The 21289-nt window shown below is 36.4% G+C and overlaps 1 protein-coding gene across 1 annotated transcript in view; it reads left to right on the forward strand.

Annotated features, from left to right (window-relative positions):
- VTI1A (vesicle transport through interaction with t-SNAREs 1A) overlaps positions 1-21164 on the forward strand; it is a gene marked incomplete at its 3' end in the record, with an annotated part of 22215 nt that extends 1051 nt beyond the window's left edge. Inside the window, exons 2-4 of the mRNA XM_010180056.1 lie at positions 9861-9938; positions 16214-16234; positions 21080-21164. Of these exons, the coding sequence (XP_010178358.1) occupies positions 9861-9938; positions 16214-16234; positions 21080-21164 (184 nt within the window). The remainder of the gene's footprint in view (positions 1-9860; positions 9939-16213; positions 16235-21079) is intronic.
- Positions 21165-21289: the final 125 nt, after the last annotated feature.

The raw sequence follows: 21289 nt of genomic DNA on the forward strand, positions 1-21289 counted from the left end.
AGGAATGCTTGTTCAGTTGCTATTTAAATAAAAGAAGTATTATGTAAGCAGTAACTATCAAAGTTTATTAAGTATGAAGATCTTAGATGTGCCTTAGACTCCCTGAACTGCTGATCATCTGAAACTGGCAGCATCCACTGAAATGAGAATCATTCCATCCCTGCTCTGTTCCTTAAGATTTCCCCTTGTTATCCATTAATGGCCACTATAGGAGGCAGTACAAGTTCTGGACTAATTGAAGCTTTGACTGATACGGCAGTCTTTATGCAGTCTTATATAAAGTGAGGTTTTCCTTAAGGTTCTCACTACATTGTCTTGACAGTGAAAATCTAGGCAGCTATAAACAAGATCAATAGAAATGTGTAAGCATTGTCAGTGACAACGTAGGGACAGGGACAAAACAGAAATACTCAGTGAATTTTTTGGTTTGGACATCAATATTTACTGGGAAATGAGCTGCTGCCAGTATCAGTGTTTCTCATTATTCTTTCTGTTGTTTGTTGGTCCACTTAGAGGCAGAATTTCAGACTATGCTGTAGGTAAGGGGAAAAAATAACAAGTTAGCTGAAGCCTGTCTATAGGAGAGACACTTTAAATGCCAAATACTTCGTAAATGCCAGTATTTCGTATAAATATTTTTTCATTTTACATTGTGTTACAAGGCTCAAGACTTCAGTTCTGAAGAAATAAGCCAAGTAGGGGAGGGGCTGGGGTGCATATTTTTGATACCAATATGTACATAATAATAGTTACAACAACAGCAACAATAATAATAGGTTTTCATACATTTTATGCAGTCTAAGCAATGAATATTGTTTATAAATATTTTCACTGAATTTCACTGAATTTTCACTCAAACACAGAGGCAGTATACAAAGGAGGAGGACTTTAGTTAGATAAATTATAGGTAGTGGATTAGCTACTGACTTTCATCTCAGGTAGTGTAAAGCAAGAACTGCTAATCATCAGCTTGTGATAAAACTAGAAAAGGCCATGTCTGAACATTGGACTAGTATTTTATCATATTAGCTATTGATTTAACACAGCGTGAAACAACTGGTTCTGTCCCAGTAGTGCCTGGTGGGGAGCGGAGAAGGTACAGATTTACTCCTCCTTCAATCTCCTGCAAACTTCAAAGCCCAGTTGTGGCCACTTAACTACTAAAATTACTAAACTCAGACAATTTTTCTCCCTTTCAAATAAGGCAATGTGTCTGTGTGTAAGGACACATGGAAGGAAATTAATCCTGGCTAAACCATGTCAGGGCAGAAATAGTAAATTCAAGAAACATGGACAATAACATCAAAAAATCAGTTTTGACTGGGCCATGTTATACACCAAAGTATTTTTCTTTTTCATTTTTATTAATCAGTAGTTTGAGCTAACATTCTTATGGTCCAAAATACTTGCGTTGTAATACACAGTGAGCACCATGTGGGTAATTTGTATGCAAAACACCTTAATTATGCTGTTTTTCTATTTAATTATTCTTTGCATCAAGCATTATTTTTTTTTGCATTTAATGATGAAGTCAGAAATTATTCTCTGCTGCTCACATTGAACAAGGGTTTTCATATTTATTGTGATTAATATTTTTAAGGCTTAACTGAAATTTTCTTATTCTGTGTATTAGTTCCAGAAATTAAAAAACGTATTTTGGTATACAGGTGGAAAGATGCCTCTGAGAGAGTGTGTATGCTCAGCGAAAAAAGGACAGCACCTAAAAATAGGTTTTTATGCACTGAAAAGTATTTTTGGAAAAGCCTGCTTAAGTTTCTTTGGTTTAAAATAGATCCTATCAGAGTGGCACAAATGTAGGTGGGACAATTCATCTGCCTTGGAAACATCTCATTCATCTGCCTTGCCCTCATTCTAAGCGTCGGAAGTGAGATCTGCCTTTATGGTTTCCTTTTGGTTTTTACTCTTGGAGTTCAGAGTGGACAAAATGTATACTTTATTAATAGACCTGAATTCCGTGGCAAAATTGTACTTTTAAAAAATACCAGCTTTCCTAGGCTTTACCTACTGTTAGAAATCCAGGGAGTGGGAGAACTGAAAAAGATGATGGTAATATTCAAGAACGGCAACTGCTTCAGCCATACTACAGATTTTTCATTACGTTTGCTGATCTCCATAGTGTCTGACCAGAGAGTGCAGGTAGAGGCAGATATAAAACGCTTTAGTAACAAATAGAGGAAGGAAGTAACACTTGGATGCTTCTTTCTGGAAAAGAAAGGACCTGGTGGGAAGCGCCAGCAGATGTCTTGTTGCTGTTAGCAATAGGAGCCTAGACTCCAGATGGAAATACCAGCTGAAACAAAGATATTCTAATGAACAATTCATGTTTTGGTTTATCTGAGATGTTTACCATCCTTTACCATGAGCTAATTAGTGCAAGCTAATTAGTTAAAAAATCTGAAATCTCCTGAAGTTTTTTTCCTCCCTGCTTCACTGTCTTTGGGAGTACTCTCTTTAAAAGTTGTCCCTCATAGTATAAACTTCTCCCCTTGAAGGAAAATGGCTCCATAATTTCATTTTCTTGGTTCATCTGTCTGTTGGCCAACACACATCTCCAAGACTTAGCAAGCATTTATGTTAATCATGAACCTACAACAACGCATGAAGTCTTTGGACCACAAGACAGCTTGTAGCTCTTACGTGTATGCTTACTATGTCCATATGCCAGTTCTAAGTGCAAAGATCTGCTTCAGTCAAACCATACTCAGAATATGCTTACTTTGTAGCCAGTTTTGCTGATCTTTAAATTGAACTTATGCATGTCTAGCAGAGACTTCTGGAGAAGACTAGCAACCTATATGACATTAGTGACCACCTTCCAATGCCTGATATAACTTTTAAAATTCTGTTTAGGACTCAGAGTTTTCTAGGATTTGATACAGAGACTGAATTGTCTTAATTGATCATATTGACATGCTTAAACATTTCTGCAGGTTAGCCTGAACGTGAGTTGAGGATTTATCTGTCAACAAAACTGGCTTAATTTGGGCTGCTCTTATTCTTTGCATGCCTTTTATTTTTGTTGATGCCACAGTCTAGACCCATCCCTTTTGCCCCAAAGTCCAAGTGTGGACCTATGCTGTAAACAACAGAATTTACCCCACTGAGATCCTTTACACCCAAATAAATATTCAAGTTGTGGATTACTGTGAACCTGTGTCAGATGTGGTCTTGCAGCTGAGTTACCTTTATTTTCAGACTGCTGAGTTGGAGAGGGAGGGTGTTCCCCCCTCTCCAAACTTGCTCTTGCCTTTTCTTCCAGCATCGGTGATTGAAATGTCTGTGGTAAATAAGAGTCTGCAAAACGTTTTGGTCAAAAAAACCCCCTTTGTCAACAAATTAGGCAAATATATGCCGATGTTTGCTATACATATAAAGGCAAAAGGCACTAACACCAGCCGACTTGTAATTTAGCAAGATAGATTATCAGACTGGTCTTTGAACAGGGTGGTTACAAGGAAGCACCAGGCTTTTCTGGAGGTGAATCTGAGAAGGAATGAACTCAAGTGATTTCACGCACAGTTTAGAGGCGTTTTCATTGAATAGGCAAGTTGGTTAACTTAGCCAGCTAAGTAGATGTGTAAAGGTAGGTTTTGTATGAAATAAGTAGTATAATAGTCATTTGAAGGAATGAATAGAAAGGAGTTGTATGAAATACTGAAATTAGAGTACAGAAAAGAGTATTACAGGAACAGACTAGCAGATGCAGGTAGTAGTAGACAACAGATTAGGTGCAAGTGAGCAGTGCAAAAGGCAGACGTTACTGTCTTGGCCTATAAAGAAGTTACAGTTAAATTTGCATGAATACTCACTCAGTCACCCTTCATGTGTTAGCTGATGCCTGGCATATTTTTTGAGATTATGGCATATGAGTAAAATGGCAAAGCGTTGTGCAGAAGAGCCCAAAGCTGAAAGCACCTTGGAGTAACTGAATTCTGGTGAAAGAATAGAGTAGTGTACATGCAAGATTTGGTAATAGGGTGTGGCAATTAAAACAAGGAAAAGGTCGTAGTAGTTATAATTTAAAAAAAAATATAAACACCAGACTAAAAGGAGTTTTTAATTGTTATGTTTGGAGAGTGCTATCCAAGCCCAAGCAAGGCTTAGCTGAAGTTTTCCATGCTTGAATTTGTAACTCTTGTATTTTGTTCTGTTACTTTTCTGTAGATGTGGCCTTGTTAAATTGGAAGCGATGGTAGTGAATTTTTGAGCATCCTCTAAAAAGTAGAATGAGGGAGAGGTCAGTTAGTTTTAGACCTTTGAATTTTGAAAAATCTTTCCTTTTCTAGGTTATTAAGTATTAAAGGCAGAGTTCAGGTAAATATAAGCAGGTTTTCTAAATATAGATGTCTTTTCACAATAGAAATCATTCTCTGTTACTCCTCAAATTCACAGGAGCGATGAGTTCCAATTCTCTCACAGGTCACCTGTTTTCTTCCCTCCCTACAGCACGTGCAATGTTGTTTAAGCATCAGCCATGTTGGTGACATACATGGTCCACTGGTCATCACTTTGAGATGGAAGTAGTTTTGTGGGCAGAAGCTGCATTTTTCCTGACCACCGTAATACAATGTGTTGTATCCTCATGGGGGTTTCCTTGACCTTCCTCCCTGCCCTCGCTCCATAATGAAACTAAAAGTGTTTGATGATGATTATTGAAAAGAAGATTTATAGACCTGTGACTTCGACTTAAAAGGGGTGATGGTATCTCTGCATTAATTTCACATTAGCACTTGAAGTTTGATTTCTCTCTGCTGTTGTAGGAAGCCGACGACATTTGGCAGAGTGACAGAATATGAGTTGTGTGTTTCTCTTTCAGAGTTGCCTGCGATCGTTTTGTGTGCACGCATGGGAGGGAAGAAGAGCCCGGGAGGGGCTTAGTCATTGAACTTTCCCCAGCCAACGTGTACTGATGAATCGATTCTCTCAATCAGAAGTTTCATAGGCTTTGTAGAATAGTTTTTATTTCCTTACAGAAATGTATAAGATTGTTTTTTTGTTTTCATAAAGAAATACTTGAAAGTCCAGCATTGCATCAGGTTGTATGTTAGCACTATGTAATCGGTTTCCTGCTTCTTACACACAGTTGATAAAAACTAAGCTACTTAGGAACAGGAAAACCCCTTTTGAATTGCAGTCTGAAGTGTCGAGCCTGTTGTTCCTGGATCACCTTTACAGAGGAATGTAAAAGTTTTGAAAACTGGAGTTTGAGCACCATTTTTTAAACAATTTCAGTCATTTTGTTTCCTGAAGAAGTGTTGCGGTATTGCTGTTTAAATAATAGAATATTAAGTAGGATCAATTATTTGTATTCTAAATTTTTCAAACTGTTATCTTTTCCATGTCTGCCCAGCAAAAATTACGTAAGTATCTACATTCTGCAGTATTGAGCAGGCCCTTTGAGGATCAGGTCACTTTTTTCACCTTGCATTTAGCAAGAGCAATGGCAAAACTGAGGACTCTCAAATAACACAAAATCTAATTTATTCCTACAGATTCTTTCTGGTTATGCTAATCTCGGGTATTTATTTACATCTAGAGCAGAGCCAAACTCTGAAACAGATGCCTGAAGATTTTTTTTAAACCATTTGTCTATACTAGGAAATTCTAATGAAATTTGTATGAAAACAGATGTTTGTGGATAAACAAACCTTTTTGTTTGCTTACACATATTTCACAAAAAAAATCTGTTTAATCTGTTCTTAAAACATTGAGCCTGAAAAATTGAGAGGTTAGGACGAAAGGATTTGTTGAACTTTTTGTCTGAAATGCACCTAGATTCGCTTGTCTGTGGAGGGAGCTGCTTAGCATTTGGAAGGGGGAAAGCTATTTTTTAGTTCAGGTATGAAAATGTGTGATACTTTATATCAATTATTTGGCTGATTGCTGAAAGTGCGTTGGAGTGAGGGGGCATTGGCTAGTTCTGGCCTTTACTAATGGGAACATTTCAGAATGCGGATGAGTAATTAAAGTATAGAATGCGGAAAATTAGGCCAAAATTGAATAGAAATGAATAAGTATGCGTTCTGTTGTGCAGATGTTGGAAACAGATTATTTTGGATACTGCTTTCTATCGACATCTTGTTTGGTTACCATGTAAAAATCGGTCATACACCATGTAGATTGTTTCTCTTCCTATTGCCTTCTCTGTTTTTATGTTGTGATGAATCTGTATAGGTAGTAATTTAGCAAAATATCCTGTCTGCCAGGTGTGGGAACTAGCTGATTGTATTGTAATACCAGATCATTACTTAATTCATATGCAACCTAGCCTAGCACATGGAAAGCATTATAAATCTATTTACAGTGTGGCTGGTCTGATGATAACATTGTATTAAATTCCCAGGTGAGGCAATTTAAGCAATTGCTTTGCCATGTGTAGGCCATGGAAATTAACTTCTCATATGCTTTAGTAATAGACGAACTTCATTGTTATGCTCAGATTAGTAGTATAGCAGAATTCTTACAGTCTGGTTACATGTACCCTACTTCACATGTAGAATCATACAGGGGGGTGGTACTGCAGATCACAGATCTTAATTAGTTTAAGCTGAGTTAATTCATTTCAATTCTAATTTAGCTGTGCTTGCCCATGAACACATTCAGTTCTATTGGGAAATGTTAAGGCTTGGGTCAAGTAGACAGATTGTTTAAAGCCAAATTGCCAGACAGAACTGAGCAAGTGTATCTGTTTGAACAGGGCTTTAAGAAAATCACCCAATCAGTATGCAAAAATCCTGTTCATAAACCAAGGGAGATCTGCCTGGAATCAGAAATTCTGCCTTGTCAGAAGGTCTGGGTACTGTAGCACATTTAAAACAGCCCCTGAAACTTTCTCTGTCTTGAAGTTCTTGTAGAAAGTAGCTTAACCCTTTCGTGCCACCGCGTGCTCCTGTGTGTGCTACATTTGAATGCAAATGCATACACTGAGTTGAAAACACTTGTGTGCTTAGACTTTCTGTCTATGTATATACAAGAAAGTATAAAATACGAGGAAAACTTCTATATATGACAGACCTTTGCAGGCAAAAAACTGCAAACAGAAGCTCTTAAACTCATATGGAGCTGCCCAGAAATGCCTTGGATTACGAACTCTGTAAAGCTTCTGTCTTTTCTAGAAACACACATATAAAGTACCAGTAGACAGTGGTAACTGACAACTAAAACTAAAAATGTTGACAATTTCTTGATTTGCCTGGTTAGCTTATGTATAGAAGTCATTAACTATTTATAAAATGCATTATGAATTGGGTTCCTTCAAACTGTAGCAGAGTGTGTGACATTTCCAGCTCAAACTATCATTCTTGCATTTGGCAAAAGTACGTATTTATAAACAGCTGATAGTTATGAGCTGAAAAAAATAATCTAAAAATTATTTAATTGCTGTGTTTGGATGAACTGAACTCCTTTTGATAACCACATTTAAAATTGTTAGCCAATATTACTTTAATAAAAATAAGAATACTAATTCAAGATATTGATATTTTGGACAAATACTGAAAGAACTAATGAACACTTTAGTTCAAAGGCCTTTCCTTTTATATTATTGATTCATTTGGTAGTGAAACTGTGATCAAAAGTAGTATCAAATTATTTATTGATTATGGCAAAGAGTTACACTTAATTGTAGTCAAAGGGTTGTTTCTTTTTATATAATTGCTGATTTTCAGATCATGAGAGATTATTGCAATAAAAGAACAATGATACGATGTATTTGTTAAGTTCAGTGGTGATGATATAAAAGATTATAAAGGGCCTCTAAAAATTATATTGCTATTAACATGTATTTCTTTCCCATGAAGAATATTCTTTTTCCTTTCTTTCATGCAGTCTCTTATGAATGAGAATATCTGCCAGTTAAATCTTTCAAATAAATGATGTGTAACCAAGGACCATCTCAGTCTCTCTATGTAATTAGGCAACTTGTTCACTGGAGAACAAGCTCATGAAGCATCATGCTCCTCATCTGAGTCTAATAATGATAAATACATTCAACACTAACAATATCAATGGGGCTGAATCATTTTGTGAAATTGGGAGAGACTGTGCAGTTGAACTGCTAGACCTCAAATGGGAAGATTGAATCTTAATCAGAAAAGAAGATTAGATATTTATTGGTATATATTTGTAATTTCCTTCCTTGTTTGATATATGTCAAATAAAAATAGGAAAATAATATAATTGAGCAATCTATGCCAATTTGTTGGCTTTTTGGTGAAAAAAGAGAAAAACAAAACCTATCTCCATATGATATTCTTGCATACTGTGGAGTGTTTTAGTCCCCCATAGTGATGAAATGAATAATTTAAACAGGCAGCTCTGATACCACAGCCTGTTTAAAGGTTCTCATTTCCTTTAATGCTGTAGACTACTTTAGCTTGGTTAGTATGAAACTGTGACAGCTGAGATCTCCAAAAGATTTGGCACAATTCAGCTCTTGTAGTAGGTCCACGGTATGCTTTGTCCTTGCTATGTACATCTGTAGCTTTAGTATATAATCTAGATCTGAACATGGGCAACTGAAACATGAATTGGTAAGCACTGTAACAATGATGATGGTAATAAAGGGTGAACTGCATAGCATAAAAAGCTAAAATTTTGTTGCTCTGAGATGACCAATACAAGGCTTACTCCGCTGCTAGACTCCTAGCATAAGGCATGACCCACTTACGCACTTCTTTCTCACAAAGGTAATCAATTTCCCAGTGGTCAGTATAATTTCCAGTTGCTTGTTTCCTGTGCTCCAGTCCCAAGCACGTTTTTTGGCATGATCGTCCAATTAGGGAAAGTTTAAAGAGGGATTTGGTTTTACTCACTTCCTACTGGTAGTGACTGCCACGACAGAGCATGAGGGACTCTCTCTTCAGTAAAGGAAAGCCCTACCGCTCAGTTATTTTAGTTCTTATTACTCTTGGGTTTTGTCCTTGGATGAAGTATAAAACTGATCATAACTGCACTCAAAAATAAAAAGATTTTGGACAATATGTTAAAAATCCTTTTTCTCTTTTAATGGTGAATGTAGGAATATTAACCCACCAAGGACCTTGGTGATCTTCCGACATTTGCTTTCCATTGCTTAGGACTAGATCTAGCTTAGAATCAATGCGATGATCAGTTCATGAGCAAATCTGGTGCTCTTAAGCTGTGAATAACGATTGTCTGCCATAGTGATCTGATGAATGACTGTCTCAGCTTTGTGTTGTTTCCATAGACTGCTGTAAACCAATATTTCATCATAATGCTGTTTTCTCTGCTTTTTTTTTGCACTTTGATTTCTGGTCCTTTCCCTGTAGGCCTTCATAGCCTTAGCAGCATAGGAAACACTTGTTAATTTTCTACATCTTGAAGTTCGACCAGTTTTATTAAATGTGTTTTGTTCAGGTTTTGGTTTTATTTGTATGCGAAAAGCTCAGTCTTCCTTTCCTATGTGATGGCACCACTGCAGTGTTACTCTGGGTCCTGCGTCCAGCTAGCAAGTGTTCTTCAGAAAAATCCGTTTGGTTCCTACGCTTGTATTCCTTCAGTGCTTTTGGTGTTAGTGCCTCTCCCTGTCACCTGATTATCAGAACTGGGATCACACATTATATTTCTTGAGCTTCACTGGAGCAGCTTTCGTTGCTGAAATGCTGAGGATGTGACTGCCTTAGAAGTGCTAAGGTTTTCCCATGCAGAATTGTCAAAATAGAGCGGTTGAAGAACTTTTTAATAACTTTTACTTGCAGATTTATTTTTTTTCTCAAATAGGTATCCATTAGGGGGCTCTCGAGGTTTAAGATGATTAGCCTTGGTACCAATGGCTTCGGAGCTTTACTTCCTAACCCTTTTTTCTTTTTGTTTTACAGAAAAGGTCACGGATCGCCTACAGTGATGAGGTGCGGAATGAGCTCCTAGGGGATGACGGGAATTCCTCAGAGAGCCAGGTAGGATGCTAATCAAGAAGCCCTAGTGGGTGGCTAGAGGGTGAAGGAGGTCACTGGCACACTGGGCTTCTCAAGCTGCTCCTTAACAGCATTAGCAACAACTCATGTGGAAGTGATACTGTTTAATGCAAAGCTGGGGTCTTAACTTCAAAATGTTTCTTGGAGATCTTACATTTAACCCTTTAACTTGTGATCACTGTCTGCTATCTTAAAAAAAATCTTTTCTTCTCTTTTCTTTATTATTTAGTACTTAAGAAATAACTTGAAATGCGCTGTTTGCTGACAAAGCCAAGGTCTTCACCTCAAACACATGTAAAAGGAATAAATAAAGTACATAATGCAGCTTTGATAATAATGCAGTATAATTAAATCAACACTGGCAGGCAAAACAAATGGAAGTGCACTCTCAGAGTTAGGCAGTACCCCTCTCAGTTTCCTTGTGTGATTCCTTCCCTAAACAGATTTTCTCTCCTTGTACCAAAAACACAAGTTGTATTCATAAAAGCATGCTTTCATAATGCACGCTGTACTAGAATGCAGAGTGTTATCCATCTCTTTTAATGAAGGAAAGCTTGATAATCCTGAGGCTTTCTTAAAATCTTGTACCCGTATTGTTGTTCTGTGCACTACAGTGAGGATCCTACTAGACTACTGGAAATTATAAAGGCAACATTATATTCAGGGGACTTTGACCCACCTGTTAATATTGCTTTTGGTGCTGAAACTCGTTTGACAAGCTGTATCTGAATGCAGAATGTTTCTTTTCTTGTTGAAAATCATGTCAGCTATAATCAAAGTTGTATATTCTGAGTTAGAAGTTAGTTGAAAGGGTTTTTTTTAAATATCAGATTTTCTCTTCTGACCAGATAGAATTTAAATTATTTTGGGAGTGAAAGTGAAGCTTATTTAAATGGTTACTAGATATATGCAATATTAAATAAGGAAACAGAACAGAACCATGTTCTGAAAATTTTAGTATTTTCTACCCTCAGTATAAGCTCAGTTCCACTAAGGATTGGAAAAAAGAAAGACTTGGAGACTTATCCCAGTACAATGAATTTTAAAACACAGACCCCTTAAACCTTAATCTTATACAGTATTTTAAATGTGCTGTATAAGTTTTAAACTCTGTAATGGACTTTGATCCATAAATTAATGAAATTATACACAGGATACAATGTATCTGTAGAATTTTTAGTGTACGGCAGCTCTAATATCTATGTGAAGGGTTAAATTCAAAATACATTCATCTTCAAAGGAGATTTTATTCCAAAATTTGAATCAAATAAAGAGGGGTTTTATCCCTAAATAATGAGTGTATGGAAGGGATGATTTCAGGGAAGAGTTTCACGGTCTGCATGTCATGATCGTAAACTCAGTCTTGTGAAAGTGTTAAGAGTCTCATTTTATTTCTTTTAAGATGCTGTTTTTACATTTCAAGAAAAAAATATGTGAATTCAGACATAAAAGGGCAATTGTGATAAGAAGCTTTACTTAGAATATCTTATGTGTAGGGATGAGATAAAATATTTTATTTTCACTTTTTAAGGAATGGTTAAATAACTGGTTCACATGTACTCTTTTTGTGAGTTATGATCTTTTTTCTAAACTTGATGGAAAAAACATGGTTTAAGTAACCAAATGATACTTTCGACCCTTTGTCAACAGGAATTTTTCTTCCAAATGACTGGTTCTTAAATGGAAGATAATTTTGCGTGGTAAAGGAGTTTATGTAGTAACCCAACTTAAAATTATTAGGCCCATATCTGTGGAAGTTCCGAATTTTTTCTTTCCTTCCTTGAAAAATGTTATCAAATATCACCATAAATGAGTCAACTAACTTCTTTTAAATATGTGAATGCCAGTATAATTAAAAAATATTATTTATTGTGTTGTTCCAATAATCAGTATTAGAATATTTTTGCTATGAAATATCATTACTTTTTTTTGTACTTATCTTGTATGCATCCAGTTATGGGTACAAGCAGTTAGTGCAAGAACTTCAATCTGATGTTGAGGTTGTCAGAAGTGCAACTACCCAAATCAAGTGTAATGTTTGAGTGCTTACCATATAGTGAACATATTATCTTGACCTATTTAACTCAGTAACCCCAGGTCTAATACACTTGCAGTCCTACACATTATTATATCAATAGACAACTTGAACTAGAGGACAAAAGGATTCTCAGGTATAACTTACAGCCTTATTAAGTGTTTAAAAATGTTGCAAATTCTTGCTTTAGTTTTCTCTAATGGAAATAAATGCAGGTAGGTGGAATGACCCTCACGCCAGTGTTATAGGACTTGCACTTACCAGTCAGTTTGGGTTAGGTTGAATAAGTAAAACTGAAAGGTGGTGGCTTTTTATTCCCAATTCAGTCACCAAACTCTGAAAGAGGAGAGGAGAGGAGGGATTCCTCTTCTAACAAAGGGGTTGTTGAAAAAAGTTGCCAGCTCAGAATTCCTCCTGTAGCAATCCACAAATACTAGTAAAATCCACCAGTAGAAATGCTGAATAGCTGGTTAGGCTGATGTGTTACGCAAGAGAAACAAGAACTATGAGCTGTGTGTTTCAGGTATGGCCTTTGTCATCATGATAACATTTGCAAAATGTTTTTGGTGGAGGGAGAAGAAAAAAGGAACTTGATGTATCCTGGCTAGTACAACTGTATTACGTATCTAGAAATAAATAGGGCACAATTTGGATCCTTTTTGAGATGAGTTTCAAAGGTAGAGTTTCAGCAGAACACAGGCAAGTTAAAAGCTGTAGAATAGCATCAGAGGTATGAGCTTCCAGTTGTTCTCCCAAGAAGAAAGATTGAAGTACAAAGAACAGATTGAAGAATTAATAACTTATGATTGGTCTTTTGTCTTCTTCTGTTTTCCTAAATGTCTCCCATAAGTAGCTGTCATCATGTGTAGACGACAACAACTTAGAATACCGGAGCCTTATAATTATTATACCAAGATTTAACTATTTCTACCAGATAAATCATGTAGAAACTCCTTGTAAGAATGTATAAGAATCATACAATACTGCTCTTCAAAGTTTGGGGAGTTTTTAAAATAAATGCATCTTTGTTTAATGAGGTAGATAGCGACACGATGGTCTTAATGCATTTAGGGTTTAGTAAAGTCCTTGCTTAGTATACATTAATTTCTTATTAATTTGAATCTGGTCAATGTAGTCAGATGAGACACATACAGAGGTTGAGAATCAGGAGACGTCCCTTCTCCCATCACAAAAGCCTCACCTCACAACCCCAAACCCGAAAACCTACTGTGTATATTGGGTTATTATTTATTTTCTAGAAGTGGTCTTAAATGGGCTCAGTTATTTTCAAGTTTTATTTGTCATTCTGGCCACCTACGTTTATCAAATCCCTTGAAAGTTTTGAGCTTTTCAGTACAATAATACACTACTTAAAGTTGTAGGCTTCACTTTAATAATCATAGAACTGTTTCATGTGGTGTTTCATATGTTTTTGAGAAAGTATATGTTGGGTTAAATCAGAAATCCTTCTTGACCAAAATAGTTTCAGGTACAGTATTAACAACTTCCTTGAAATATAATAGCATTCCTTTCTCTTTCGCAACTATGTTCATTAATAAGTTTAAATAAATTTGCACTGGGTTAAATTGTGTGTCCGTATACACATACACTGTATATGTGATTTGTGGTGAACAAATATTTTGTGGCTACTTAATTGCTGACAACAAAGTTCTGATAATATTAGGTTTGGGCTTGCTGTGCATAAAGTGTGTCAAACTTCAGCTACAGACCAGGGGGTGAAGTTGGTCAATTTAATTCCCCAAGATCTAAAGAAGGTCGGTATCATTTCATATAGCCCTGGCAGAGCAGATCATTACCAGACACAAATCTGTTCGTTACATGCCGAGGGTTTATAGCAAAATAAATAGACTGTCATCATAAGTTCAGAAAATTGTGTGTTCGACCCACGATAATGTGTAAAGGGCGTTTAATAGAGTTCAGCATTTATTCGTTATCTATATGCGGACAGAGACGGCGGTAGCGTTATCAGCTTTTTAAAAAAAATTCGGTAGTTTTCTGTGTCACGTGGTGTGCCTCACAGACACACACACACACGCGCACACACACACATGCACACACCCCCCATCTCGCTCCCTCGCTCTCTGCGGCGTAGTTTTGATTTTAGTCACAGCAGAAGGCTTAGCCACAAGAGATTCCACTGGTTCAAACCAGCGTAAACCAGATTTTTTTTTAGCCTACAAAGGAACAGATTACCTCTTGTATCGAATTCTGCATTGCAAAAAAAAAATAAATCTTTGTTTCAAAAATATGCTGATTATCATAACCTAAAATGGTGGCTGCGCACGGCTTAATGCTGGTTACAGTTGAGCGCTAAGCATAATAAAAATAATGTTTCAAAACAGAAAAGTAAAGGTAACATGTTTTCATCAAGACCATTGTTAAATGGGGGAAAAATACATCTTTTGTTAATTTGAATGCATATCTTTCAGCCAATGTTAAAAAAAAAATCCCTCTCCCATTACTTAGCTTAGCTGCAAATCCCATGCAGAGCTTAAATTCAGCCATGCAGCACAAACAAGATAGAACATTTTTGTTTGGGACCTATTGAAAAAACAAATGTGCAGCATTTTAAAACTCTCATTGATTATAGCAGGGTGGCATGCCCAAACGGGCTCTATTGCGGGAGAGTAGTTTTAAACTTTGGCCCTTTAAGTATCATAGTCAACTGAAGAATGGTGGCCTCAGAAAGAAAAGATAGCTATGTGATCAACTCCCAGATCGTCTCTTTCTAAAGAGCCTTAATGTTTGCCTTTTTGGGGAAAAAAGGGGGGGAAGATCTGGAGAAAGAGACCAATTTATGATAGGCCAAGCACTTGAATTTAAGCGCCGGTTTGGTGGACAATGCAGTTTTCTTTATACCAAATTCTCGCAAAGTTCCTTTAGCTATGAAGAGCCGGTTCAGTTAAAGTCCTCGTGGCAGTAGCCCTCCTAATTACATCCAGTTAGAGCCTCCTTGTCCGTTTTGGTATCGGGGTGAGGCGTGCATTCAGTTTGAGACGAGCCATGTGAAACAATAGAGAATAATGGACGTTCTTTTGTTTCCTTCATGCTGGCGCGACTTTCGTAGTAGTAAACATTCTCAGCTTACACACGTGTTGAAAATTAGTGTTAGGAAACTGGGAATGAAGTATCAGCATAAACTGAGATAATGATGTAGCTGTTGTAATTTCGAATTCAACTGGAATCGGTGAGAGAACTGTAATTTTTTGTAAAGAGCCACTCTTACGCAGACATTTTTTGTGAGTAATTATACGTTTTGTTCCACTACAAATAATTGCTCTGTCTCTCTGAGGGGAGAGCGTATTACAACATAGCTTGATAATCAGACTGGACTTTTATTTAGTTTTATAGTAAACCTGCCGGATCAATATTATTAATAGTGTTAGATTGTGTTGATTTACAAGCATAAATTGATAAATATAAATATATATACTATATAAGTATACATGCACACACTGTGTGTGCATATATGTACACACTGTGTAGTGGTCTAGGATTAAGAAGCTGGTATGGGTCTTTTCTGAGGGAAATACGTTTCATGTTGTTCCCTGTTCCTTTGTCTATTTTTAAACGTGCTGTGCAATAAATCATAATTCTGAGCTGCTTAACTAAGCTGCTGCTTTTTTTTGTAAACTGGAAAAAACCCTCTGTATAAGGTTCAATAATAAATTTAGATAATATAGTTACATTAGCACTCAGGTAAATAAAAATTGAAATACTGGTTACATGCTATAAAGATGCAGTCATCTATTAATAAGTTAGATCTGCTAGTAAGATAAAAAATCAGTTGTCACAACTAAAATATACAGAAAACATTCTGAAAACTTGTATATACAAAACCACTTCAGCTGTACAATCTTCGAAGAGAGGAATAGTAAACTTGTTTTTTTCTTTATAATATAGACTTCTATGAAGTCATTCCCCTTTATTTCATGATGGTGTCTTAGATGTGGTTTAAAAGAGAATTTCACACTATTCTCTTTGTTTAATGTGACAGTGTGAGAAAGTGATCTTTATTCGTTCAAAAAACTCTGCATGTAGTCTATGTTTAGGTTCTTTTAATGTGTTTGTCTGTGATTTTTAAATGCTAAACATGTAAACAGATAAATTGTCAATGTTAATTCTGTATCCTGTCACACAACTGATCTTTCTTTCCTGCCATTTCTTTCCTTTTTATCTTTTTTGTGCGTTCATGTTGCAGTTGATAAAATTACGTGAAGAGGTGAGTACTTTCTTGCTTTTTGTTGTCTAGCTTTCCCTTTAAAGCTGAGTTTCTAAATCTGAAGTAGATCTTTTTGTTCATTGTTGCAGGGAAATCTACACAAAGCAAAAATATTGATTACATTGCTTTAAAATATTCACTGTTGTGCCTCTTCTTCCCTAATAATTGTATACTTACATAGGAATCTCTAGATCAAACCTTAGAAATTAACATTCTTTGATAGTGGAAGTTTTTTTAAAGGCACTAGAAAAAGAAGGGGAAAAAAAACCCCTATTATTTGATCTCTGCTAGAATACCATGATCAAATCAGGTACAGTAATAATCATGTTTGCATCACAAAATCTTTGATAGGGTAAATACATTTATACCCTGGTATTGAAAGTGAAAGCACTGCTTTGGTAAAACCCTGTGCTGAAACACTGTAAAAATTACACAGTATTTCACAATGTTTTGAGTTTGATGTGAGGTATTCAAGTAGCTTATGTATTATATTGGATATTGTATACCCAGTGAAAATACAGGATAGATAGATAGTCCTACACACACATATCAATATTTATTATTTATTTGTGAGTGCTGTAGATCTATAGATGTAACACTAGAGATCAGTATTCCAGAACACCTTTCTTCCAGTTATAAAATGACTCATAAATATTTAGAGAGAGAAGCCTTTCTTAATGGCCAGTTCCTCAAGTGTTTCGGTATATTTTCTGAAATTAATCTCCTCTATTACTTACTGCTATAGCAAAGCAGGTATCTGAACTGCTTTTTTTTTTATTATTCCCCCTTAGCCACCAAAAAGAAGATCTTGGTAAAGTCGAGATTACTTTTAGGTCAGATTTCTGAGGGGTTTCATATAGAGAGTTTGAGCCAGTGAAGTATTTGAATAAATGTATTTAGAAGCATGAGTATTTTAACATCACATATTTGTCTGGTATCTTCTTTTTGAAACGTGTGCCCAGACGTATCAGTAATGAATACTGAGCTCTGCAGGAAGGGATTTGTAAGTTTTAGAAATGGTGATGACAAAGAATTGTAAAGTAACCAGATTAAGTACAATTACAGAGAATTCTTAAAAACAGTAAGATATTTGAGATATAAAGATTCTTTCACTAGTTCTCTGAAAGCTTTATTTTTCCCTTTTCTTGTGGAGCTGATATTAATATGTTAAAGCTACAGAGTAAAACAGTTAACAAAAAAATTAAACAAAATAAACATGTAACCACATGAAAGCCCTCCCACCACTGCTGAGCTCCCCTCCCCAATAGTCCCAGTATTTAAACAGATGACAATATTGTTGCAAGGGTTTGTATAGCCTGATTTCTGAGATTTTTCAGAAGGACAAGGTTCATTTGCTCATCCCTTCAACACCTGCTCCTTTGCTTTTGTAGAATCATGTAGTAGGATAATTTTTGCTTGCAAACATAGATTGTAGTTTTATAAACATAAAGATTCCTAATTTGCAAATTTACTCTGAAAATGTAATCAAGTATAAAGAACAAAGCTGCTACTTATCTGCTCTTCTTTTTGAAATAACTGTGAAGGCAAATAAGAAAATTCAGGACATTATTGCAAAGGGCTGCAACTTGGGAGCTATAGTGAACTCAGTCATGTCTTTTGGAGCTTATAAATCCTCTTTCTTAGCAACCTAAAAATTTTTTACTTTCCTTCTGATGATTTTCTTTTTTGCTTTTCCTTGCTAGCCTTATAAGTTACTTTTTCCCTCTGCATATTATGAGAGCAGCATCTAATAGGACTAAATAAAGGGATTTATTATTTTGTCTAGATCAAAATTGTACAGCTAGAGTGAGAAATAATTTAAAAACCCATTGTTAGCTTTCTGTTCTCTGCACTTAAGTACCCACTATGTGTTGGATAGGTTGTAATTGCAATGGTGTTTTTATACCCAATGCAAAATGCACATTGAAGTTTAAATGAAGGCTAGTACAGTGACTCAGGCATAATTCTTAACTCCTCACATAGTGAAACATCAAGGCATCCCCAATTATAGTTCTCCTAAGGAGGTATGAACTGATCTTAAAAGAAATTGTGGTTTGCCATACTGTTTGTTAATAAAACCTGTGCTTCCTCTCATTACAGGGCTCTATTCTCGCACACTTGCCGTACACAGGCTTCCGCGGAGGCTGTGTCGCTCTGTCTTTTGAGCTCCTGAGATCTCAGTTTGAATCCAGCCCACATGGAATGACTAAATCTCTAGTGATAGCGTGCCACTTTGCAAAACTTCCTTATATAACTCCGGGTAGAAGCTGTTTCTGAAGCTGCAAGATGCCCTGAATCACCTCGCTTCCCACCGCACAGAGAGCAGGGGATGCTGTGGGAGCAGGAGTTTGGGGAGGGGTGGGAAGCAGTTGGAAGCATCAGCTGCTACTGCAGGGCATTGATTTCATGACCAAAGGACAGGGTGCCTCCGAACCCAGACCATGTAAATAACACCACCCTTTATAATAACATGTAGGTTTCATTGTAGAATGGCCTGGGTGGAAAGGTTCTGAAATCAAGTGAGAAACAGCTCTGAGTTAATGTTAGCACCGAGTTCACAGGGCTTTAGTATTCTAATTGCTTGCAGTAAGACTGAACTGAACTGTGGGCTTGCAATTTACTTTTTAGATTAAATGTGGCTCATATAGTATATAAAAATATATAGTTAAATGCTAATTCTTTCTGTTGGGTAGCTCTTCCACATTGTAATGTGAAATCTGATTATTCCCCTCCCCCTCGCATAAGATAACAGGACCTTCTTTTCACTTCCAGTGTATCGCTACAGCACTGTACATCTGTTCTGTAATTTTAATAGTCTACTCCTTGTGCTCACTCCCAGCCTATGGATTTGGAGTTTTTTAGGTATTTCTTCTCTAACTTTTAGGATTCTTACCTTCTAAACTCTTTCTTTATATCCTCCGCCTTTCTCTTCCTTTTTTCTTTCTTGAGAGACATCTGTGTAATAGTGTTAGGTTTCTGATGTTTTTTACAAAGTTTGAAATATTTACCACTAGTTGTTCTTCAATAACATTCAGGGGGGCAATATTTGGATAAAAGCACTGCAGGCTCACACCTTTCTTTTTCTTCTAATGGGCAATAGAGAGGAACCAGCAGATGTTATGAAAAGATGCCTTTCAAAAAAAATTAAGCAAAATTAACACTAATTATCTATATTGACCATGAGTACTAAGAACATGCACCACTCTAGTTGCTGTTGTGATTTCAATTACAGCATTGTGACTTACAGTTTTAAATGTTATTAAGTCCCTGTGCTGATTTTTTTTTTCCTGGTGGCCTGCCCCCCATGAATGCAAAAGGCTTTTTTTGCAATTTACTCTTAACCTATCCACTGTGTATTAGACAAGTCTGTTAATTATTATAGACTGTTATTGCAGCTTTCCTGACCTTCACATTGGGTCCTATCTGTGCTGATCTAAATGCATTGTTTTAATGATTTCCAAAAAAAAAAAAAAAAAAGAGAGAGAGGAAAAAAAAAAGGAAAAAAAAATTCAAGGCAAGCTTTGATGTGGCTTTAGCTGCCTCGATCGTCTGGCCGCATCTCAGAGATGTGTCACCTATGCCGGGAGGGAATAGGGAAATCACGTTTTGAATGGTAATGATAACATACTAATCACTTCCTTTCTTTGAAGATAGAAGCGAGATATTCTGTCAGCATCCCTGGCTGCTAGAGCTTGGAGGCACTGGTCTAGGTGTATTAGCTTAAGTGTGCATGTCAATACAGCTTGCATCTCCCAAGATCCATAGGGGCTCATTAGAGCAAGGTAGATCGTTTCGGTAGACAGCCACTCAGATAATATGTATGGCACCTCCTTTTTTTATTATTATTAGAAAGCATTTCTTCAATTTTTAAATGACATCTGTCAACAAGGCGAAGTTGTAGGAAATATTTTTTGACAAATATCCAAAATGTTTTTTTTTGGGTAAAGAGGTTCTTGGAGAGGTGCGTGTGATTACTTTACTGGGAGGTTAGGGGGCCTTATGTTTTTTTATGGCTTGATTAGAGCTAGTCTAGGATCAGATTTCCAAAGGAAATGAGCTTCATGTTGAAATGTTGGCATTTTGGATGGAGAATAAACTAATGAAAATAATAATTTCACTTTTTCATCATTGTAAACTCCCTAAGTGAAAATGGAAGTGGAAGATGCATTTTTACTAGGGTTTATTGTTATCTCATAAATGGGCAAATGACTTCTGGGGAAAATATCTTATACCTGTGTGTGTGTGTGTGTGTATTATTTATATATTCACATATATATATTTAGGCATGAGAGATGTAAATCAAGAAACTAGTGTTTTGTTTCTACATCTTTTTACATCAAACAGTCTGAAGAATATTCATGCTGTTCAGTATTCTGTATGAATAGCTCGTTGTTTTTATCACCTGAGTGTACACATAAAGGAAATATGTCCTCTGCTGAAAATTAAGTTCGTCTTAAAAGCTACCACTTGCATTTAAAGTGATGGTTTCATCAAACTGCAGTTGAGCAGAAATCGTGGGTGCTCTCATACATGTGTCACAGGAAAATCTATTTTGCAAATGCTTTTCAGACAGGTTTCCCATATAACAGTCGCATTCCAGTTTGTGAGTTCATGTAATAAGAGTGAAGCACGTATTCCATGTTTCAAAACAAAAATGATCGATACACATAATTACAATTGATCACAGAACCTGCCCCTTCCAGTGGTCCTTGTAACAGGCTCTTCTATAAAATATACGTGGATATCCTTATGTTTTGGAATATGAAAGCACAATTAAAAAGGGGGGGAGAACATTGTAGACTGCTGCCTGATTTTTTTCCCTCTCTCTCTCCTTTTCTTTTTCAGAGGGCACATCTGCTCGATAACACAGAGAGGCTGGAAAGGTCATCTCGGAGACTAGAGGCTGGATACCAAATAGCAGTGGAAACCGGTAAGAATTCTGAGAGTGAGCAAATTGTCTTGCTTATGCACAGCAGTCTTCACAACACATGACATTTCAGGGAAACTTCAAAGGCAAAACAGAGACAGCAGCCCGAGATGTGGTTTACATATTGG

Source organism: Mesitornis unicolor, unplaced genomic scaffold (assembly GCF_000695765.1).
Source record: "Mesitornis unicolor isolate BGI_N332 unplaced genomic scaffold, ASM69576v1 scaffold20172, whole genome shotgun sequence".
In the NCBI taxonomy this organism is placed as follows: Eukaryota; Metazoa; Chordata; class Aves; order Mesitornithiformes; family Mesitornithidae; genus Mesitornis; species Mesitornis unicolor.